This window comes from Leptopilina heterotoma, unplaced genomic scaffold (assembly GCF_015476425.1).
Source record: "Leptopilina heterotoma isolate Lh14 unplaced genomic scaffold, ASM1547642v1 Lhet_52, whole genome shotgun sequence".
In the NCBI taxonomy this organism is placed as follows: domain Eukaryota; kingdom Metazoa; phylum Arthropoda; class Insecta; order Hymenoptera; family Figitidae; genus Leptopilina; species Leptopilina heterotoma.
Genome location: NW_025111114.1, coordinates 2431588 through 2449357, shown reverse-complemented (window position 1 = coordinate 2449357; position 17770 = coordinate 2431588). Strand labels below are relative to the sequence as shown.

The 17770-nt window shown below is 18.2% G+C and overlaps 1 protein-coding gene across 10 annotated transcripts in view; it reads left to right on the top strand.

Annotated features, from left to right (window-relative positions):
* Positions 1-17770, top strand: part of LOC122507899 (glutamate-gated chloride channel) — a 104879-nt gene that overhangs the window by 73859 nt on the left and 13250 nt on the right. For 3 of the 10 annotated variants that reach the window (XM_043620899.1, XM_043620896.1, XM_043620903.1), the window contains one exon: positions 8740-8807. The exons of the other annotated variants lie outside the window; for them this stretch is intronic. In XM_043620899.1, coding sequence (XP_043476834.1) covers positions 8740-8807 — 68 coding nt within the window. The remainder of the gene's footprint in view (positions 1-8739; positions 8808-17770) is intronic. 10 annotated transcript variants of the gene reach the window in all.

Sequence of the window (17770 nt, the reverse complement as noted above, 5' to 3'; positions counted from 1 at the left end):
AAATAATTCGATAAAATATTGTTTTTTATACTAGAATATCAAATTTGAAACTGGAAAATTAATTATATAAATTATAAACCTCTTAATATGGATTCAAATTAATTCAATTGAACTTGAAAATCACTATATGCGACAGAGAGAATACAATTTCCACTCTCATTGCCTCCATTATTGGCTAAAAGCAACACAAATTACAGACCTGATTGAATTCTTCGAAAGAATAACAACAAATGAAAAAAAAATCTGAATATTTTTATTTTTCCAAATATTCTTTCTTTGAAAAATATTTTCAAAAAATACTATGAACAGCAAAGTTTTTTTAATTGTACTAAAAAAATTTTTTTTCTATTATTTCTTCGTCAGTTTGATTATAAAATTTTTAAAAAATATATAAATATAAATTATAATAAAAATTATGCAAATATAGTTTTTTTAATTTTATTATTGATATTCAATATTAACAATAAAAGAAATAATATTAAAACATTAATTTCTATTTTAAAAATTCAAAAATTCAAACAGTAAACAAAATTAATAAAAATTAACAATCGACACGTTTTTCTTTTTTATATCAGCATTTTGTATACCTTTTGAATGTGTTTAGTTATTATGGACACTTTTCTATTTTTTGGATGTATAATTATTGAATGTACCGTCATACACTCCAATAGTTAATCATATATTATAATATATTATAATTAATTATTAATTATGATAATTAATTATAATTCATTATTAATTATTATAATTAATTGTTAATTAATGTATAATTAATTAATTAATAATTATTATAATTAAGTGTTAATTAATGTATAATTGATTAATTATGTATTACTAATACATAATTATAATTAATTATTAATTAATTATAATAATTAATATTAATTCTCAATTGTAAATATATGATAAATTTTTCTAAATAAACTAAATACAAATTTCCACATGTTTATAATTTATTATATTCAATTGATAATGAGGCATTATGTTGGGCTCGATTTTGCTTAGTTTTATATATACACTAACACACAAGTATTGCTGATGTTTACGTGTGGTAGATATTTCGTTGGAATTTTGCTCAGCGACTCGTGTGTTGATTCCTCTCAGGACGACATTTATATTTTATATTTATATATATTTAAAAAAAAAAAGAAAAAAAAAAAAAAAAAACCCTCTCACGATAAATAGAAATAAGCACACAAGCACAATTTCCATATGTGTAGGTAATTTATAAATTTATATATAAAAATCAAAGGGAATTAATTAGAAAAAAGAAACAATTTCAAAAATTATTGCTCAAAAATTCTGTGAGCAAAAAATAGTCAAATTTTACTTTTAAAATTAAGATTCTTAATTTTGAAATTAAGAACCTGTGTCTTATATACAGTTAGATGTGTTCTTTATTAGGCATTAAGTTAAACGCCGAGGAAAAAAAATTTATTGTAAAAAAATATTTATTTTATTTCTCTCTAAATGGATTTTAACTAATTTCGTAAAGTGACTGATTTTTAACTATTGAATTATGTTAAAAATTTTTTCTATAATTAGTAAAGTGGATATTTTACTGTAATTAGTACATTTACTTTTACTATTTACATTAGTAAATTTTAAATAATTTGAAAAAAAAGTGAGTCACTAAATGAAATTAGCAACCATTTTTATTCATCCATTATTTTGTTTACTATTTGTTTATTATTTCCTTTTATAATTTTTTCCATAAAACATTTTTTCGATCTTTTCGTTTTCTCTCTAAATTAAAATTAGCAAAATTATTTACTAATTATTTACTATTAAATAGTAATTTCGATTAATTTATTAGTGAAATTTACTGAATGTAGTAATTTTACTTACTAGTTAGTATTTATTAGTAAATTTTACTAATTTTGGTACAAAATTTACTATTTAGTACATTTTTCTATTAAATAGTATTTTCTATTAATTTATTAGTAAAATTTACTAAATTTAGTAATTTTATTTACTATTTAGTAAATTTTACTAATTTTGGTACAAAATTTACTGCTTAGTACATTTTTCTATTAAATAGTATTTTCTATTAATTTATTAGTAAAATTTACTAAATTTAGTAATTTTATTTACTATTTAGTAAATTTTACTAATTTTGGTACAAAATTTACTGCTTAGTACATTTTTCTATTAAATAGTATTTTCTATTAATTTATTAGTAAAATTTACTAAATTTAGTAATTTTATTTACTATTTAGTAAATTTTACTAATTTTGGTACAAAATTTACTGCTTAGTACATTTTTCTATTAAATAGTATTTTCTATTAATTTATTAGTAAAATTTACTAAATGTAGTAATTTTATTTACTATTTAGTAAATTTTACTAATACATAATAATTTCTACTAATTTATTAGTAAAATTATATTTACTATTTAGTACATTTTTCTATTATATAGTAATTTCTATTAATTTATTATTGAAATTTACTAAATGTAGCAATTTTACTCGCTTTTTAGTATTTATTAGTAAATTTTACTAATAAATAATAGCTTTTACTAATTTATTAGTAAAATTTACTAATTGTAGTCATTTTATTTACTATTTAGTAAATTTAAAAAAAACATAATAATTTCTATTAATTTATTAGTCAAATTTACTAAATGTAGTAATTTAAATTACGTTTTAGTCAATTTTACTAATACTTAATAATTTCTACTAATTTACTAGTAAAATTGACTAATTTTGGTAATTTAATGTAGTATCTAGTAAATTTTACCAATAAATATAAATTTCTACTAATTTATTAGTAAAATTTACTAATATTGGTAATTTAATTTACTATTTAGTAAATTTTACCATTAAATAGAATTATACTAATTTATTAGTAAAATTTACTTATTTAAAAGCAATTTATTTAATTTTGCTTATTTATTGTTGTTAATTAAAAACTATTAATTACAAATATTTAAATGGCAAAACTAGTTTTTATTTTCTATATTACTTTGTTAAAATTTGTTATTCATTATAATTCTTTAAAAAAAATTTTTTTTTAATCATTACTTTTTTAAGAAACTATTCATATTCATTATTTTCTTTTTAAGAATTTTTTTATTCATTATTTCTTCTTCGAGAAATTTTTTTCTACTCATTATATTACTTTTTTAAAAAAATATTTTTAATTATTACTTTGTCAAAAAACCTGATTATTTATTCACTATATTCTTCTCAAAAAATGGTTTTTATTTATTATTATGTACTTTTAATTTTTTAATAATATTTAATAACATTTTAAAATAAATTAAAAAAATTTTTAAATATAAAATCTAAAATCAAATTTTTTAAATTTTTAACTTTTTAATAAAAAAATTTATTTTTTTATTTTTTTTTATTTATTTGACAAATAAACGGATCAAGTAAAAATAAATTTTATTAAATTTTATTTATTTATTATTTACTCGTCCCATTTAATTTTTGTAAATAGATACCTAAACTTAAAAATTTCTTTATTTATTATTTTAAAAAAAAATAATTAAATAAACAAAATAAATAATTTTTATTCATTATCAATTCATTTTTCGTTTTTTTTTCATCAGTCAGTAAAAAGTATGGAAACAAAATTTTACCATCGGCGTTTATACGTTAATGTATAGAATATTATTAGAAACCTAAATGCCTGACTTTCCTTTTTGCTTACGACGCATATAAATATATAGATGAAGAGAACAATAAACACAAAATACAAAATTCTGTTCTGTTTTTACAAAATTTTGAACGTCTCTATATCACATTCTGTACATATTTATTCACATTAATTTTTTTTTTTTCGATAAATATATAGGTTTTAGTCAGAATAGAAATACAATTTTCCTATTAGTACCTATAATATAAATGTTTGTGCAATTTGTTCAAATATATATGCAAATATATTTGCTAATTTCTACTCATTAAGTTTGAATTAGTAAAAATTGTCAACTAACTTAAAATATTGTAACTGACTTTTTTTGCTTTTGAGAAAACAAAAATTATTTAGCAACATTTAAATTTTATACTAAAAGATTAGTTGACGTTGGCTAATAAATTAGTTAAAGTTTACTATTGTGGCTTTTTGTTTCTGAATTAGTTAAATTTTGCTAAAAAATTAGTGAAAATTTGCTAGTAAATTATTTTAAGTTTATTATTGTGACTAATTCGAAAGCTCAAAGTTTACTAACAAATTAGTTAAAATTTATTAATAAATTAATATAAACTTTTTTTTTACTAATTAGTAAAGTTTAACTAATTCGAGAGACAAAAAATTTTAAGCACTTAAAATTAGTAAAAAAAATCAAAGTTTACTACCAAATTAATTAAAATTTACTAAAAAATTAATATAAACTTTTTTTTTACTAATTAGTAAAGTTTAACTAATTCGAAAGGCAAAAAGTCTTAACTAATTAAAATTAGTAAAAAATCAAAGTTAGTTAAAATTTAATTTATATTTATTTTTATATTTTTAAAAAAAAATATAAACTTTTCTTTTTTTACTAATTAGTAAACTTTAACTAATTCGAAGAGTAAAGAGTCATTTAATTTAGTAAAAAATTGTTTACTAATTCAAAATTAGAAAGTAAATTTAAATCACTGGAAAAAAACACGTCAGTCACTAAATATTTAGCTAGAAAAATTACTTATTATTACAAATAGCTCCAATTTAGAGACTGACAATAATATTTATTTAACAGTTACAGTCTTGGAAAGTAACATCATAAAAAACATTAATTAGTAATTTTAATTAAAATAATGAAAGTATTAACATAAATAAAAAATTTAATTATAATAATAAGTTAACGAATTAACAAAAATTTTATTCGAATTAATAGAAAACTTATTCGATAATTAAAATAACAAATTTTTTTCATTTCAAAATAAATTTCTGTAATTTATAACAATTGTAAAAATTTTTTTTATTTTGTTTTTTATTACTATTTTATTTTACTGTGGTAGTAAATTTATAAATAAAATATATATATTTAATATTTATCTACTATTATCATTATTATTTTTATATTATTGTATCTATATTATTAAAATATAAATATAATTCTTTTATTAGTTTTTTTTTTATTTTTTAATTAATTAATTAATTTATTTTTAGATAGAAATTCAGTTCTTCAACAGGTGCATTTTCATAAATATATGAATTAGTGTAAATACACGATTGTTAGAGTCAATAAATATTTACTTAAAAAAAATTTGTATAAAAACTATATAAATTAAAAAAAAAAAAATTCTTATAAAAATAAAAGTTCTTCCTTATGTGTATTATTTACTTGCGGTAATTGTACACATATGTTTTAATATTTAAAAAATAATATTGAGATCGAGACTGGTCTTGATTAATGTTTTATCACGTTATATATGCCATTGTCGACAAATTGCCTCAAGCAACAAAATAAAATTACACGAATAATTAATTTTACAAATATTTAAATATATATTAATTAATTCAAATTCATTGAATTTACCTAAGGTATATATGTATTTATTAATTTACAACGTTAAGAATTATGAACGTAAATTTGGAATTTTTTTTTGTCACCGAAAAAAAGAAATTTATTTTTTCTAAATAAATTTTTTCTTTTACATTTCCGTCAAATGTGAAATTTCTTTATTTTTTATTTTTTTTTTTATTCTACTTTTGATTTATTTATTTCTTGAAACGATAATTATTTATTTCTTTATACTATATTTATATTTATAAAAGTCGAATTTTCGAAACTAAATAATTTTTTTTAATTCCACTTTTCAATTTTTATTTATTTTTTTCAATTTCACTTATCAATTTTTATTTATTTTTTTCAATTTTTAATAATGAAAATTTTTAATAATAATTATTTTAGGGAAAAAATTAAAATTTCCAAATTTTAAATTTTAAATTTCGTCGACTGATGAACTGGCGAATAGTTTAGCGCACACTTTCACCGTATAATAAATTTTGGACGTGTAATTTCGCTATGTGAATGTGATTAGCAAAATAATGGAATTTTGTGTATTTTGTGCGCGAAACTATGACGCACACTGATTATGAAGGAGATTACTAAAAAAAATTTTTTTTATTAATAATACAATGAATATCTGATATAATATATATATTATATATTATAATATTAAATATACAGTTAAATTGACTTTCGATAGGTAATATTTATTAATCATAAAAATTTAAACAATACTTTTTTTTCAATTTTTTTTCCAAACATATTTTTCATTTCAGGTCGTGAGTGTATAATTTCAAAAAATTTTATTTAAGGTCATTTATAGGTTTGGAAATTTTTTTTTTAATTTTATCAATAAACTTAATAACCATCACAAAAAAAAATTAAAAATTAATGTCTTGTGGTGCTCATTAATTTTTTTTTATAACTTCATTTCTATTTTCTTCTTTATCATTCCATAATATATGACACATGATATACGATTGCATAAAAAGCATTTCAATATTTTTTTTTAATAAAAATCATTTTATTTTATCGGATGATTAAAAAATAGTTTACAAAAAACTAAAAAAAATAAACTAAAACTAAAACTAAGAAAAATAATAACCTTATAAAAAAATAAAATACAATACAATCATTTTTGATAATGAAAATATAATTCAATAGAAAAATAAATTATTTAATTTATTTTTTTTTAATTTAGAATTCAATAACTCAATTACTTAGTAAAAAATAAAGAAATAATTAGTAAATTACTGAATAATATTCAGGGGAAATGTACAAATAATAAATTGTATAAAAAAATATAAAGTATAAAAAATACTCAGACTAGTATTTTAAACTAAAATTATTTACCAATAATTAATTTAAAAAAAAAAAATTAATTGAAAAATTAATTTTGAAAAAAAATTTGAAAAATTCAAATTGAAAAATAAATAAATTTTTTTTAAAATTTCGAATTTTTTTCCTTTTGAAAATAAGGAAATTTCATAAAGTTTATAACAAAATTATAAAAATGTTCGCAATGATTGTAATAGGATTGAATAAAAAATTGAAAAAGAAATTGAATTAGCACACATTTAAGGGCATGTATCGACCTTTATTTTATGACAAGGAATATTCGCCAGCCCGTATTTTATGGGGAATTTAATTATACGAATTTTCCATTAAAACTTTTTTTTTTATTAAAATCTAGAAACGTTAAATTAAAAAATATTTCTTTTTAATTTTTTTGATATCATTTTATCAATTTAATTATATTATAAATTATTATCAACGGAATTTTATTATCTAAATTTTTAATTTAAATTAATTTAATTTTCAATTCAGGAATAAAAATAATGAAATTTAATTTATTAATTTTTTTTAAATTTAATTAACTTTCTTTACTATTTAAATTAAATTAAACTATGTATCCAAAAATAATAAAAAGAAAAATAAAATGAATAAAATAGTTTAAAACAATTTTTTTTAAAGTTTTATTTATTTCAAAATTGCAAAATTATTTTTAATTCCCCATCGTTATAAATAAACTTATAAATATACTTGGGGAATCGATTTAATTAAAATAAACAATAAAAATTAATTTACCAAAAAAGTAATAAAACTTTAAAAAACGAATAAAATAGTCAACAATTTTTTTTTTCTATTTCAAAATGAGAAAAAAAATCTGTTTGAAAAAATTATTTTCAATTCTCCATCATTATACAGATAAAAACTAAACATTACTTGGGAAACCAATTTAATCATCCGATTAACTTTTTAGCATTCGATTTAATTTTATTAAATTATTTTCGCAGGGCGTCAAAAAAAATTTCTTTTTTCATTGCTTCTTCTTGGATTTCGCTCTGTCATCGGCAAATGGGCTTTCTCATTATTCCGACTCCTTACGAAAACATTAAAAATAAAAAAAATTCCCAGGAGTAAAAATAATAAAAAAATAAATTAATTAATTTCAATTATTAATTAATAATGAAAATTAATATATTATCGAAATTATTTTACTATCAAAATTATTAGTACTAACAAAATTAGTTCACTATCAAAATTATTCTATTATCAAAATTATTGTACTATCAAAATTATTCTACTATCAAAATTATTTTACTATCAGAATTATTGTACTAATAAAATTAGTTCACTATCAAAATTATTCTATTTTCAAAATTATTGTACTATCAAAATTATTTTACTATCAAAATTATTTTACTAACAGAATTATTTTACTAACAAAATTAGTTCACTATCAAAATTATTCTATTATCAAAATTATTACTATCAAAAATTATTACTATCAAAATTATTCTACTATCAAAATTATTTTACTAACAGAATTATTTTACTAACAAAATTAGTTCACTATCAAAATTATTCTATTATCAAAATTATTGTACTATCAAAATTATTCTACTATCAAAATTATTTTACTATCAGAATTGGCAATTTTACTGTCAAAAATATTTTACTGTCAAAATTATTTTACTATCAGAATTATTCTACTATCAAAATTATTTAACTATCAGAATTATTTTACAGTCAAAATTATTATACTATTCAAAATTATTGTACTATCAAAATATTATTCTACTATCAAAATTATTTAATTATAAAAAAAAAATTTATAATTATAATCAGAAATTTAATAAAGAAAAAAAAAATTCAAAAGTTAGAGAAAAATTAAAAAAAAGTTGAATTTAGCGTTAAAGCAAAAAAAGAACAACTCAAGTCGTACAATAGGAGGAAATTAAGAATGAAATTTTAATAATCGAATTATTTTGTTCTGTTCCGGCGACATAATTAGATGGCCCGACAAAAGTAGACATCAACATCTATCTTCGCTCAATCAGCAAAATTGACGATTATAAAATGGTGAGTGCAATAAATAAAAATAAAAAAAAAATCATCAAGCAAGGCATCCGTATATCCACACAATATGTACTATATTCTATATATTATATATATATATAACGTCACGTGTATATGGATAACGTAAAATTTTGCACTTCTTTGTATACTGTAACTTGTATACTATATATTTATAATAATATAATAATTATTATTATATTGTACGTAAATGTGCGTCGCGCGCTATATATTTTTCAAACTGAGTGGATGTGTGCTACGTATTTTTAAAAGTTGCGTTGACTATTTTCAATGTCATTATATTGTCATGTGTATATAACTTATTCAAGTGAAACAATTTTTATATATATTTATTAATAATATATAGGAAAAAAAATTGTTTCCATTTGTTTTTTTTTTTTCAATAACTGAAATTTCCATTCGGATCGTTTTTTTAATACCCGAAAAAAATTAATTTTCACTTGATTTTGATATTTTTATTTTCTGTAATGATATTAAAATAATTAATTATTTTTTTTTAGGTTTATTGAAGGATGTAGTTTTTTTTAAATAAATTTTATTTAGTAAATATTAATTTAAAAATTTTTTTCAAGTACCAATTTTTATCAAAATTTAGAAAAGCATTTATTAATTATAATTCAATTTGATAATAAATTTATTTATTATTTACTTTTATTAATGAATCTTTACTGTGGAAAAAAATTTCAATAATGAACTCTCGTTTCTTTTTATAACGGTTATTATAAATAACTCGTGTTTATTACCTATAGGTCACTTTTATCATATTTTTTTTACAATTTACTTCCTGTCACATGATGATAATTATAAAATTGACTTATTTAAAAATTTTACTTATCAAATTTTCAATAAAAGAACTATTTATTTTCGATGAATTTTATTTATTGTTCAAAGTAATAGTTAATATTTAAACATTTTCATTAAAATATATAATATTTATATTTAAAGTAATATTTCTAATACTTTAATTAATATTTAACTTTCAATTAATATTTTAATTAATTTTCGCAGTTTTTAATAATTAGTCAAATTAATATTTTTAATTAATTTTCAGTGTTTAATTAATAGTCAAATTAATAGTGAATATTGAAATAATATTTAAATTAAAAATTACTTTTCTTTACTGACAATAACTTCAAAAAAATAATTTTTTCCCATTGAAGAATTTTTTCTTAATTTGATAACAGAATTTTTTTATTTTTTTTTTATTTATCTTTTCGTTTCATTTTATCAAAACTTATATTATTTGCATATTAACGAGAGTCAAGTTTGCTTACGTTTTTAAAAAATTTTTTGCACAGCTCTGATTTGAGTAAATAAGAGAAAATAATAAGTAAATAAAAATATTTTCTGATTTTTAAATAGTAAACAAAAAAAATTAATTATAAAGATAAAAAGCGCCTTTTACAAAAAAAAAAAAATGGATAAAATATTAAAATTTCATAGAAAATTTACAAGAATAAATTTACAATTTTAAAATAATTGAAAAAAGGTTAAAATAAAAGAAATTTAATTTTTATTTCATATAGAAAATTGATTATAAAGATTTGAAAATATTTTTAAATTTTCACTCATTTCTCAATAAAGGTAGAAAATTAAATTAAAGTTTAAATTTTTAAATTTCTATAAATATGTTTCCGACTAAATGTTACTGAGCACAAAACGGAAATCTAAAGAGATAAAAATGTACATTTATATGTATCCGATAAAGTATGAAAATAATTTCAAATTAATTTAAATTCGCTTATAAATTAATCCTTTACCTATTTCTTCAAATAAACGGTGATAATTTTATTTTTCCATTAAATTTTTTCACTTATTCTGTTTTTATACGTCATTTACAACTTCTAGTCATATTTATTTAAATAAAATTTATTTTATAAAATTATTTAATAAAATTATTTAAATAAAATTTATTTTATAAAATTATTTAATAAAATTATTTTATAAAATTATTTTTTAATATAATTTTTTTTAAGAATATTCATTTTATTAAATTTTTTTTAATACAATTTTTTTGGTACATAAAATAAATTTTCCAACAACAAATTTTTTTATTTTCAAATTTTTATTTCAAAAACGAATAAAAAAAAAACATTCCCTCAATACTTGCATGTAATAAAACATCCATTAATCATTCGATCATATCATTTTTATCCTCCAGTATTAATTAAAAAAAAATGCCAAATCTTCAATTTAAAAATCGCGTTTTTATTTAAAAAAAAAAAAAAAAAAAAATTATTTGTCAGTATAATGGAAATTTGTCTTAATTTTTTTTTTTTTGACATTAAGTAGGTAGTCTCTTATTTGTTAGTGTTGTAAATGCACGCCATATATAAAGATGTTGTGTTGATATAATCGTGAATTGAAATTTTTTTCTTATTTTTTAGCATTTGTCAATATTTGATATTTTTTTCTTGTATAAAATTTACATTGCATTAAATCGCGAAATAAATTATTCTCGATTGTTTGATTAAAAATTGCATTTCATTGTGATGCACAGCAATTTTTAAAAAAAAAGAGAGATTTAAGAATAGAGTATTGAATTTTTTTTACGAATTTTCGTCAGATTCTTCTTTACAAACAGGAGCATAATTTTATTTTTTTTTTAATTTGCTGCTTTAAAAAAAAAATTGTTATACAAGAAAAAGAGTGTGTTTTTAAATCAGAATTTTGATTGCCGTGTGTTTTTGAATTTTCTGGTGAAGTAATATTTGAGAATTGAAATTAATTTTTTTATTAATTAATTAGTATTTTTTTATATTCTATTATTATTTAATATTTATAATTATTTTATTGTTTTATTATAATTATTATACAAAAATAATAAAAAAATAATTGTTATTACAAAAAATAATAATAAAAAAACAATTATTATTCCAAAAAATAATAATAAAAGAACTATTATTACAAAAAACAATAATAAAAGAACAATTATTATTACAAAAAATAATAATAAAAGAACAATTATTATTTTAGAAAACAATAATAAAAGAACAAGTATTATTACAAAAAAGTAAAAATAAAAAAAATTATAAAAAATAATAATAAAAGAATAGAAAAATTAATTAAGACTATAAAAAAAATTCTTTCAATAAAAGAATAATTATTATTATATAAGATTAAGAAAAAATTAATCTTATAAGATTATAAAAAAATTATTTATAATTACATAATGATAATTATTGTATAATTTTTATTAATTTGATTTTTTAGGATCTTAAGTTTTAATTATGAATTTTTTGGTTTTGTTTTCATTTTAGAGAAAAAGGAAGGAGGGAGAATAAAAGAAGAAAAAAAAATAGAACATTGTACTTTTAACAGTAATCAGGAATTTTTTTTTTATACCTAAAATATATGAGACTACAAGTATATACTTTTTTTTATGGGCTTATAAATAAAAATGTCATATTTATTCCAATATATCGCAATATAAATAAAGTTGAATTTCAAGTCCTCCAGCGTTTAAAGACCCTTCGCTTTAACACTCACTTTTGTGAATCTCTTGCTTTTCAATTCTTTCTCTCACATTCTCTTTATCTCTCTCGAGCACAAAATTCATCATATTTTTTTTTTCAATTCTCCCACTGCTCCAATTCTCATAGGCACTTAATCATCACATTGAATTTTCACACACGCCTATTTCAATATAAATATATATAAAGTATATAATTTTTTTTTTTGCGTTTCACAGCCTTAGGCTACTCTTTTTTTTTTAATCCACAATTTCTCACTTATTTCATAAATATACGATTATCATTATTTTATTGATTCACGTTCGCTTTAATCGCATATATAATTATTGTTATTTGTTGTCGCCACAAATTTTTGCATTGAGTGATGGTTTAATTTTTGTTTTCGATGAAAAATAATAATTCGATTCAATGATATATATTTAATATTTAATATTTACTGCAATTGAATTTGAAATTCGGAAAAATTCAAATTCTCTAAATTTTGAATTCGTGTGAATTTAGAATTTAAAATTTAGAATTTAGAATTTAGAATTTAGAATTTAGAATTTAGAATTTAGAATTTAGAATTTAGAATTTAAAATTCTAAATTTAAATTAGTGACTCAATTTTTTGCGATTGAATTAGTAAATTAAGAGAGTGTTTAAAATATTTATTGAGGAACATTTTTACTTCAATTAAATATTTTCATTATTAAAATAATATGGCGACTGTGAGAAAATTAATTTTTTGTTTTCACAATTATTTTTCCCCAGGAAAAATTCTCATTTACTTTTATTTTCTTTCAGGGATCACAGACTCGTTTCTTAAACTTTTTTCAAAATTTTTCCACTTTATTTAAATATTAAAGTAATTAAAAAAAATATTTTAAAAATATTTAATTTCATTTTTATTTATTATTACCTATTATTAATTTTATTATTATTTTATTATTAATTAATTTCATTTTTTAAAAATATTTCATTTTTATTTATATTATTATTATTAATTTTATTATTATTATTTTATTATTAATTAATTTCATTTTTTTATTTAATTTTTTCATTTTTGATTTTAACTAAATCTAAAGGTATCAGTTAAATTTCAGCAATTTCAAATTTATTATTTATTCTCATTATTCTATTTTTAATTTTCAAAAGTTGTTTCTAAACATTTCTTTAAAAAAAAATTCTAGGAAAGAAATTAATTTTTATATTTACAATTAAAAACTTTCATGAGTTTATCTTATGAAAGTTTAAACTACTGAACTAAAAACTTTCGCATCGATTAAAATCTTAACTCTAAATTTAATTCGTCAAAAGTTTTCAATCTTTGAAATTTTAATTCATTGGTTTTTTTTTAATTATGTTCAAATTCAGTTATTGATCCAAATAGCAATTTATCCTCTTTTTTTTAAATATAAATTTCCCCAATCAATTTCAAATTCAATTATTTCAAACTCTAATAATTTATTTATTATAACGTATCTTTAAATTATTATTAAGTATAAATGTTTATTATTTTATATTAAATTTAATATTAAACATTTATTATTTTACATTAAATGTATTATTAAACATTATTTATTATTTTATATCAAATTTATTATTGAACGTTTATTATTTTAAATTAAATTTGTTATTAAATGTTTATTATTAAATATGAACATAATATAAAATTGATAATATCTAATTGAAAAATATTTTAATTCACAATTTTTTTTTTTTTATAAAACTGTCTTTTTTTGAGTAAATTTTACACTTTTTAATCTATAGAGTGCGAAAAATAAAATTAATCATTTGGATTAATTATTTTGCACATAAATTTTTTTTATGTAATTATTTTGTTTTTTAATAAAAGTTTTTAATAATAATAATAATAATAATAATAATAATAATAATAATAATAATAATAATAATAATAATAATAATAATAATTTTTTTAATAAAAGTTTTTAAATTAAAAAATAATTTATCTTTTCATCCTATATTTCGAAGAAAAAAACTACTGTGATCCCTGATTAATAATACAAGAAGTAGGAACAATTCCCCCCCCCCCCAAAAAAATAGAGTCAAAAAATATTATAGTTTCAAAAAAAAATCCTATTCGAAAAAAAACCTAAAAAATTTTTTTTGATAGCGTAATAATATCCAAATAAAAATTTAAAAAAGGAGTTAAAAATAGTTTCAAAAGATTTTAAAAGACAATCTCAGAAAAAAATCCCATTTCAAGAAAAATCTTTTTTTTTTTTTTATTGATAGCTAATTATTATTCCCATAATCGAATCCGTATTAGAAATATAAATAAAATTCCCTTTTTGTCATGAAATTATTTCGTATAATAATTCAAGAAAAAAAAAAGAAAAAGAAAAATGAAAATCTAAAGAATTTTATCTTTTCAAAGATATTCCATTGTATGCTTTATTACTATTGTACCCAATACGTGTGTTTCATAGTGAATGACCATATAATAATAATAATAATAATAATAATAATAATAATAATATAAGGAGGAGGAACGAAATGGGGGAGATGATATGGATTTTGTTATCAGTCTATTTTCTGTCATTCATTTCCCATTTTCTATTGAGATGAAGAAATGGGAATGCGGAGGAATCGAGTCAGTGAAAAGAGAGTGTGCGAGAGAGAAGGAAAATTATGCGATAGTGCGAAGATCGTTGACACGCGGGTCTCAATGAATGCACGTCGTTGACTGGGTTATATAGTAACATCGAATATAAAATATGTATATAAATTATGCATATATCACTCACCATAAATTTTTACTCAAAATAAAATTTTCAAAAAAAAAAAAAAAAAAATTTGCTTTTTTTCAATTTACAATTTTTTTTATAATCGTAATTGATTTAATAATTTTTAAATAATTTTTCTTTTATTTTTTAATAATTACAAAATAATTTCTAAATAATCTCAATGTAATTTCAATTTTTTCTTTTAATGATTTTTTTATTTTAATTTATTTGTGCATTTTATTGAAATTCGTTAAATTAATATTAAAAAGGTCAGAATGTAATAATAAAAAAAAACTCTGGAAAAAGTTTGTTTTTATTTCCTATGAATTTTTTTTTGTAATTATTTTTTTAATTTGAATTTAATATTTAGATCAAAACGTAGGGAAATAATAAAAAAAACTGCAGAAAAATTTTGTTTTTATTACCTAAAATTTTTTTTTTGTTAAATTTGTTTTTCTAAATTTAATTCAATATTTAGAGCAAAAATGTAATAATAAAAAAACTGCGGAAAAATTTTGTTTTTATTATTCCTATAATTTTTTTCGTTGAATTTGTTTTTCTAAATTTAATTCAATATTTAGAACAAAACGTAATAATAAAAATAAACTACAGAAAAATTTTGTTTTTATTTCCTATAATTTTTTTTTTTGAAATTATATTTTGAAATTTAAATTAAAATTTAGGGCAAAATGTCATTATAATAAAAAAACTATGGAAAAAGTTTGTTTTTATTTGCTGTAAATTTTTTTTGTAATTATTTTTTTAAATTGAATTCAATATTTAGATCAAAACGTAATAATAAAAAAATTGCAGAAAAATTTTGTTTTTATTTCCTACAATTTTTTTTTTTTGAAATTGTTTTTTGAAATTTAAATTAAAATTTAGGGCGAAATGTCATTCTAAAAAAAAAAAATTGTGGAAAAAGTTTGTTTTTATTTCCTATAAATTTTTTTTTGTAATTATTTTTCTAAATTGAATTCAATATTTAGAACAAAACGTAGGTAATAATAAAAAAACTGGAGAAAAATTTTGTTTTTATTTCCTACAATTTTTTTTACAGCCAAGTGTAATAATAAAAAAATTACGACAAAATTTAGTTTTTATTTCCTAAAATTTATTTTTGAAATTCTTTTTTTAAATTTAATTCAATATTTAGAGTTTTAGCTCTAATGTAATAATAAAAAAAAAAAAACTACGGAAAAATTGGAAATAAAGAGAAGTATTTTTTGTTCATTTTTTTTGTATATTTTTTTTCTGTTCCATTTGCTCACTTTTTTTAAAAACCGACAACATATATTATATATACGCCTTTAATGGAATGAGCTTAGAAATATAAACCCAAATCGAATGTATGTAACAGGAATGTACTGTATTCGTATTATCTATTAAATGTATGTCCGTATATCCATTTGCATTTTTTTTTTGTTTTCGTGACTGTAAAAAATATTTTTCCAAAAAAAAATACATATATGTATGTATTTAATGTGTATTAAACAATTAATATAATTTTTATAATTAATACAATTAATATAATTATTAAAAATAATATATTAATATAATATTATGCACTAAAGGCGAATTATGGTCACTCTACGCTAGCTGTACTATTTTCCTTGGGAAATAATGAGTACTTTATTGCCCTAGGTCAATAATGAGTATTTTATTGACCTGCAAGCGCACATTTATTGCTCTAGGGCAATAATGAGCATTTTTTGTCAATAAAGAGCTTAATTATAGCCCTAGGGTAATAATGGGCTCTTTATTGATCTTTAAACGCCAAATTATTGCCCTAGGGCAATAATGGACTCTTTATTGAACGATGGTTATAAATAAATTGTCAATATTGACAATAAAATGCTCAATTATTGACCTAGGGCAATAATGTGCACTTTATTGACCGCTGGTTGTAATCATAATATCCCTGAGTTGCATTATAATTATTAGTCATATTATAATAATTAAAATGTTAAAATTGAAATATTAAATTTATAATAAATAATAAGTAACTACTAATAAATATTTATTATTTATTATTTATCATAATTTTACAATATAAAATTATATAATTACGGTTAATACACATTAATATATTTTTACATACATGTAAATATATATTTATCCTGCATATTGTACATGATACATATAAATGTATGTACATAAAATAATTATTCTTCGGAATTTTTCCTCAAAAAAAAAAAAAAAAAAAATTGTTGAAAATAATTTTTCCCATTCAATTTTATTAAATTATTTTTACAGATATACATTTTGACGATAATTTTCATTATGAAGCAGATTATAAAATATTTTTTCAATTCGTTGTTTTCTGTATAAACGAAAAATAAAATTGAGTATGCATTTAAAAAAAAAAAAACCCCGAAAAAAAACTACGGGTGGGAAACTCATTATTGTTAATTCCCTCTTTAGAAAATTGATAAAGTGCGAGTGGCAATTTTAATTTTTTTTTTTTTTTTTTTTTTTTTAAATACTCGTGTGTTATAGGGAAAACGAGAAGAGTGTTATAGAATGGAAGGATGATAATTAATACGTTTCAAGAGAACATTTATTATCACAAAGTGAAATCTTCAGTATCTTCGTGAGAAAATAAATCACTTCAAAGAATTTGAAAAGAGTGAGTGTGAGTGTGTATGCTCGGGCTTAAATAGATATATAATAATTAATAAAACTTTGACGGAATAAAGTTCGCGTAAAATGAATACAAATTTTGCTGCTGAGTTTAATATTCCGTT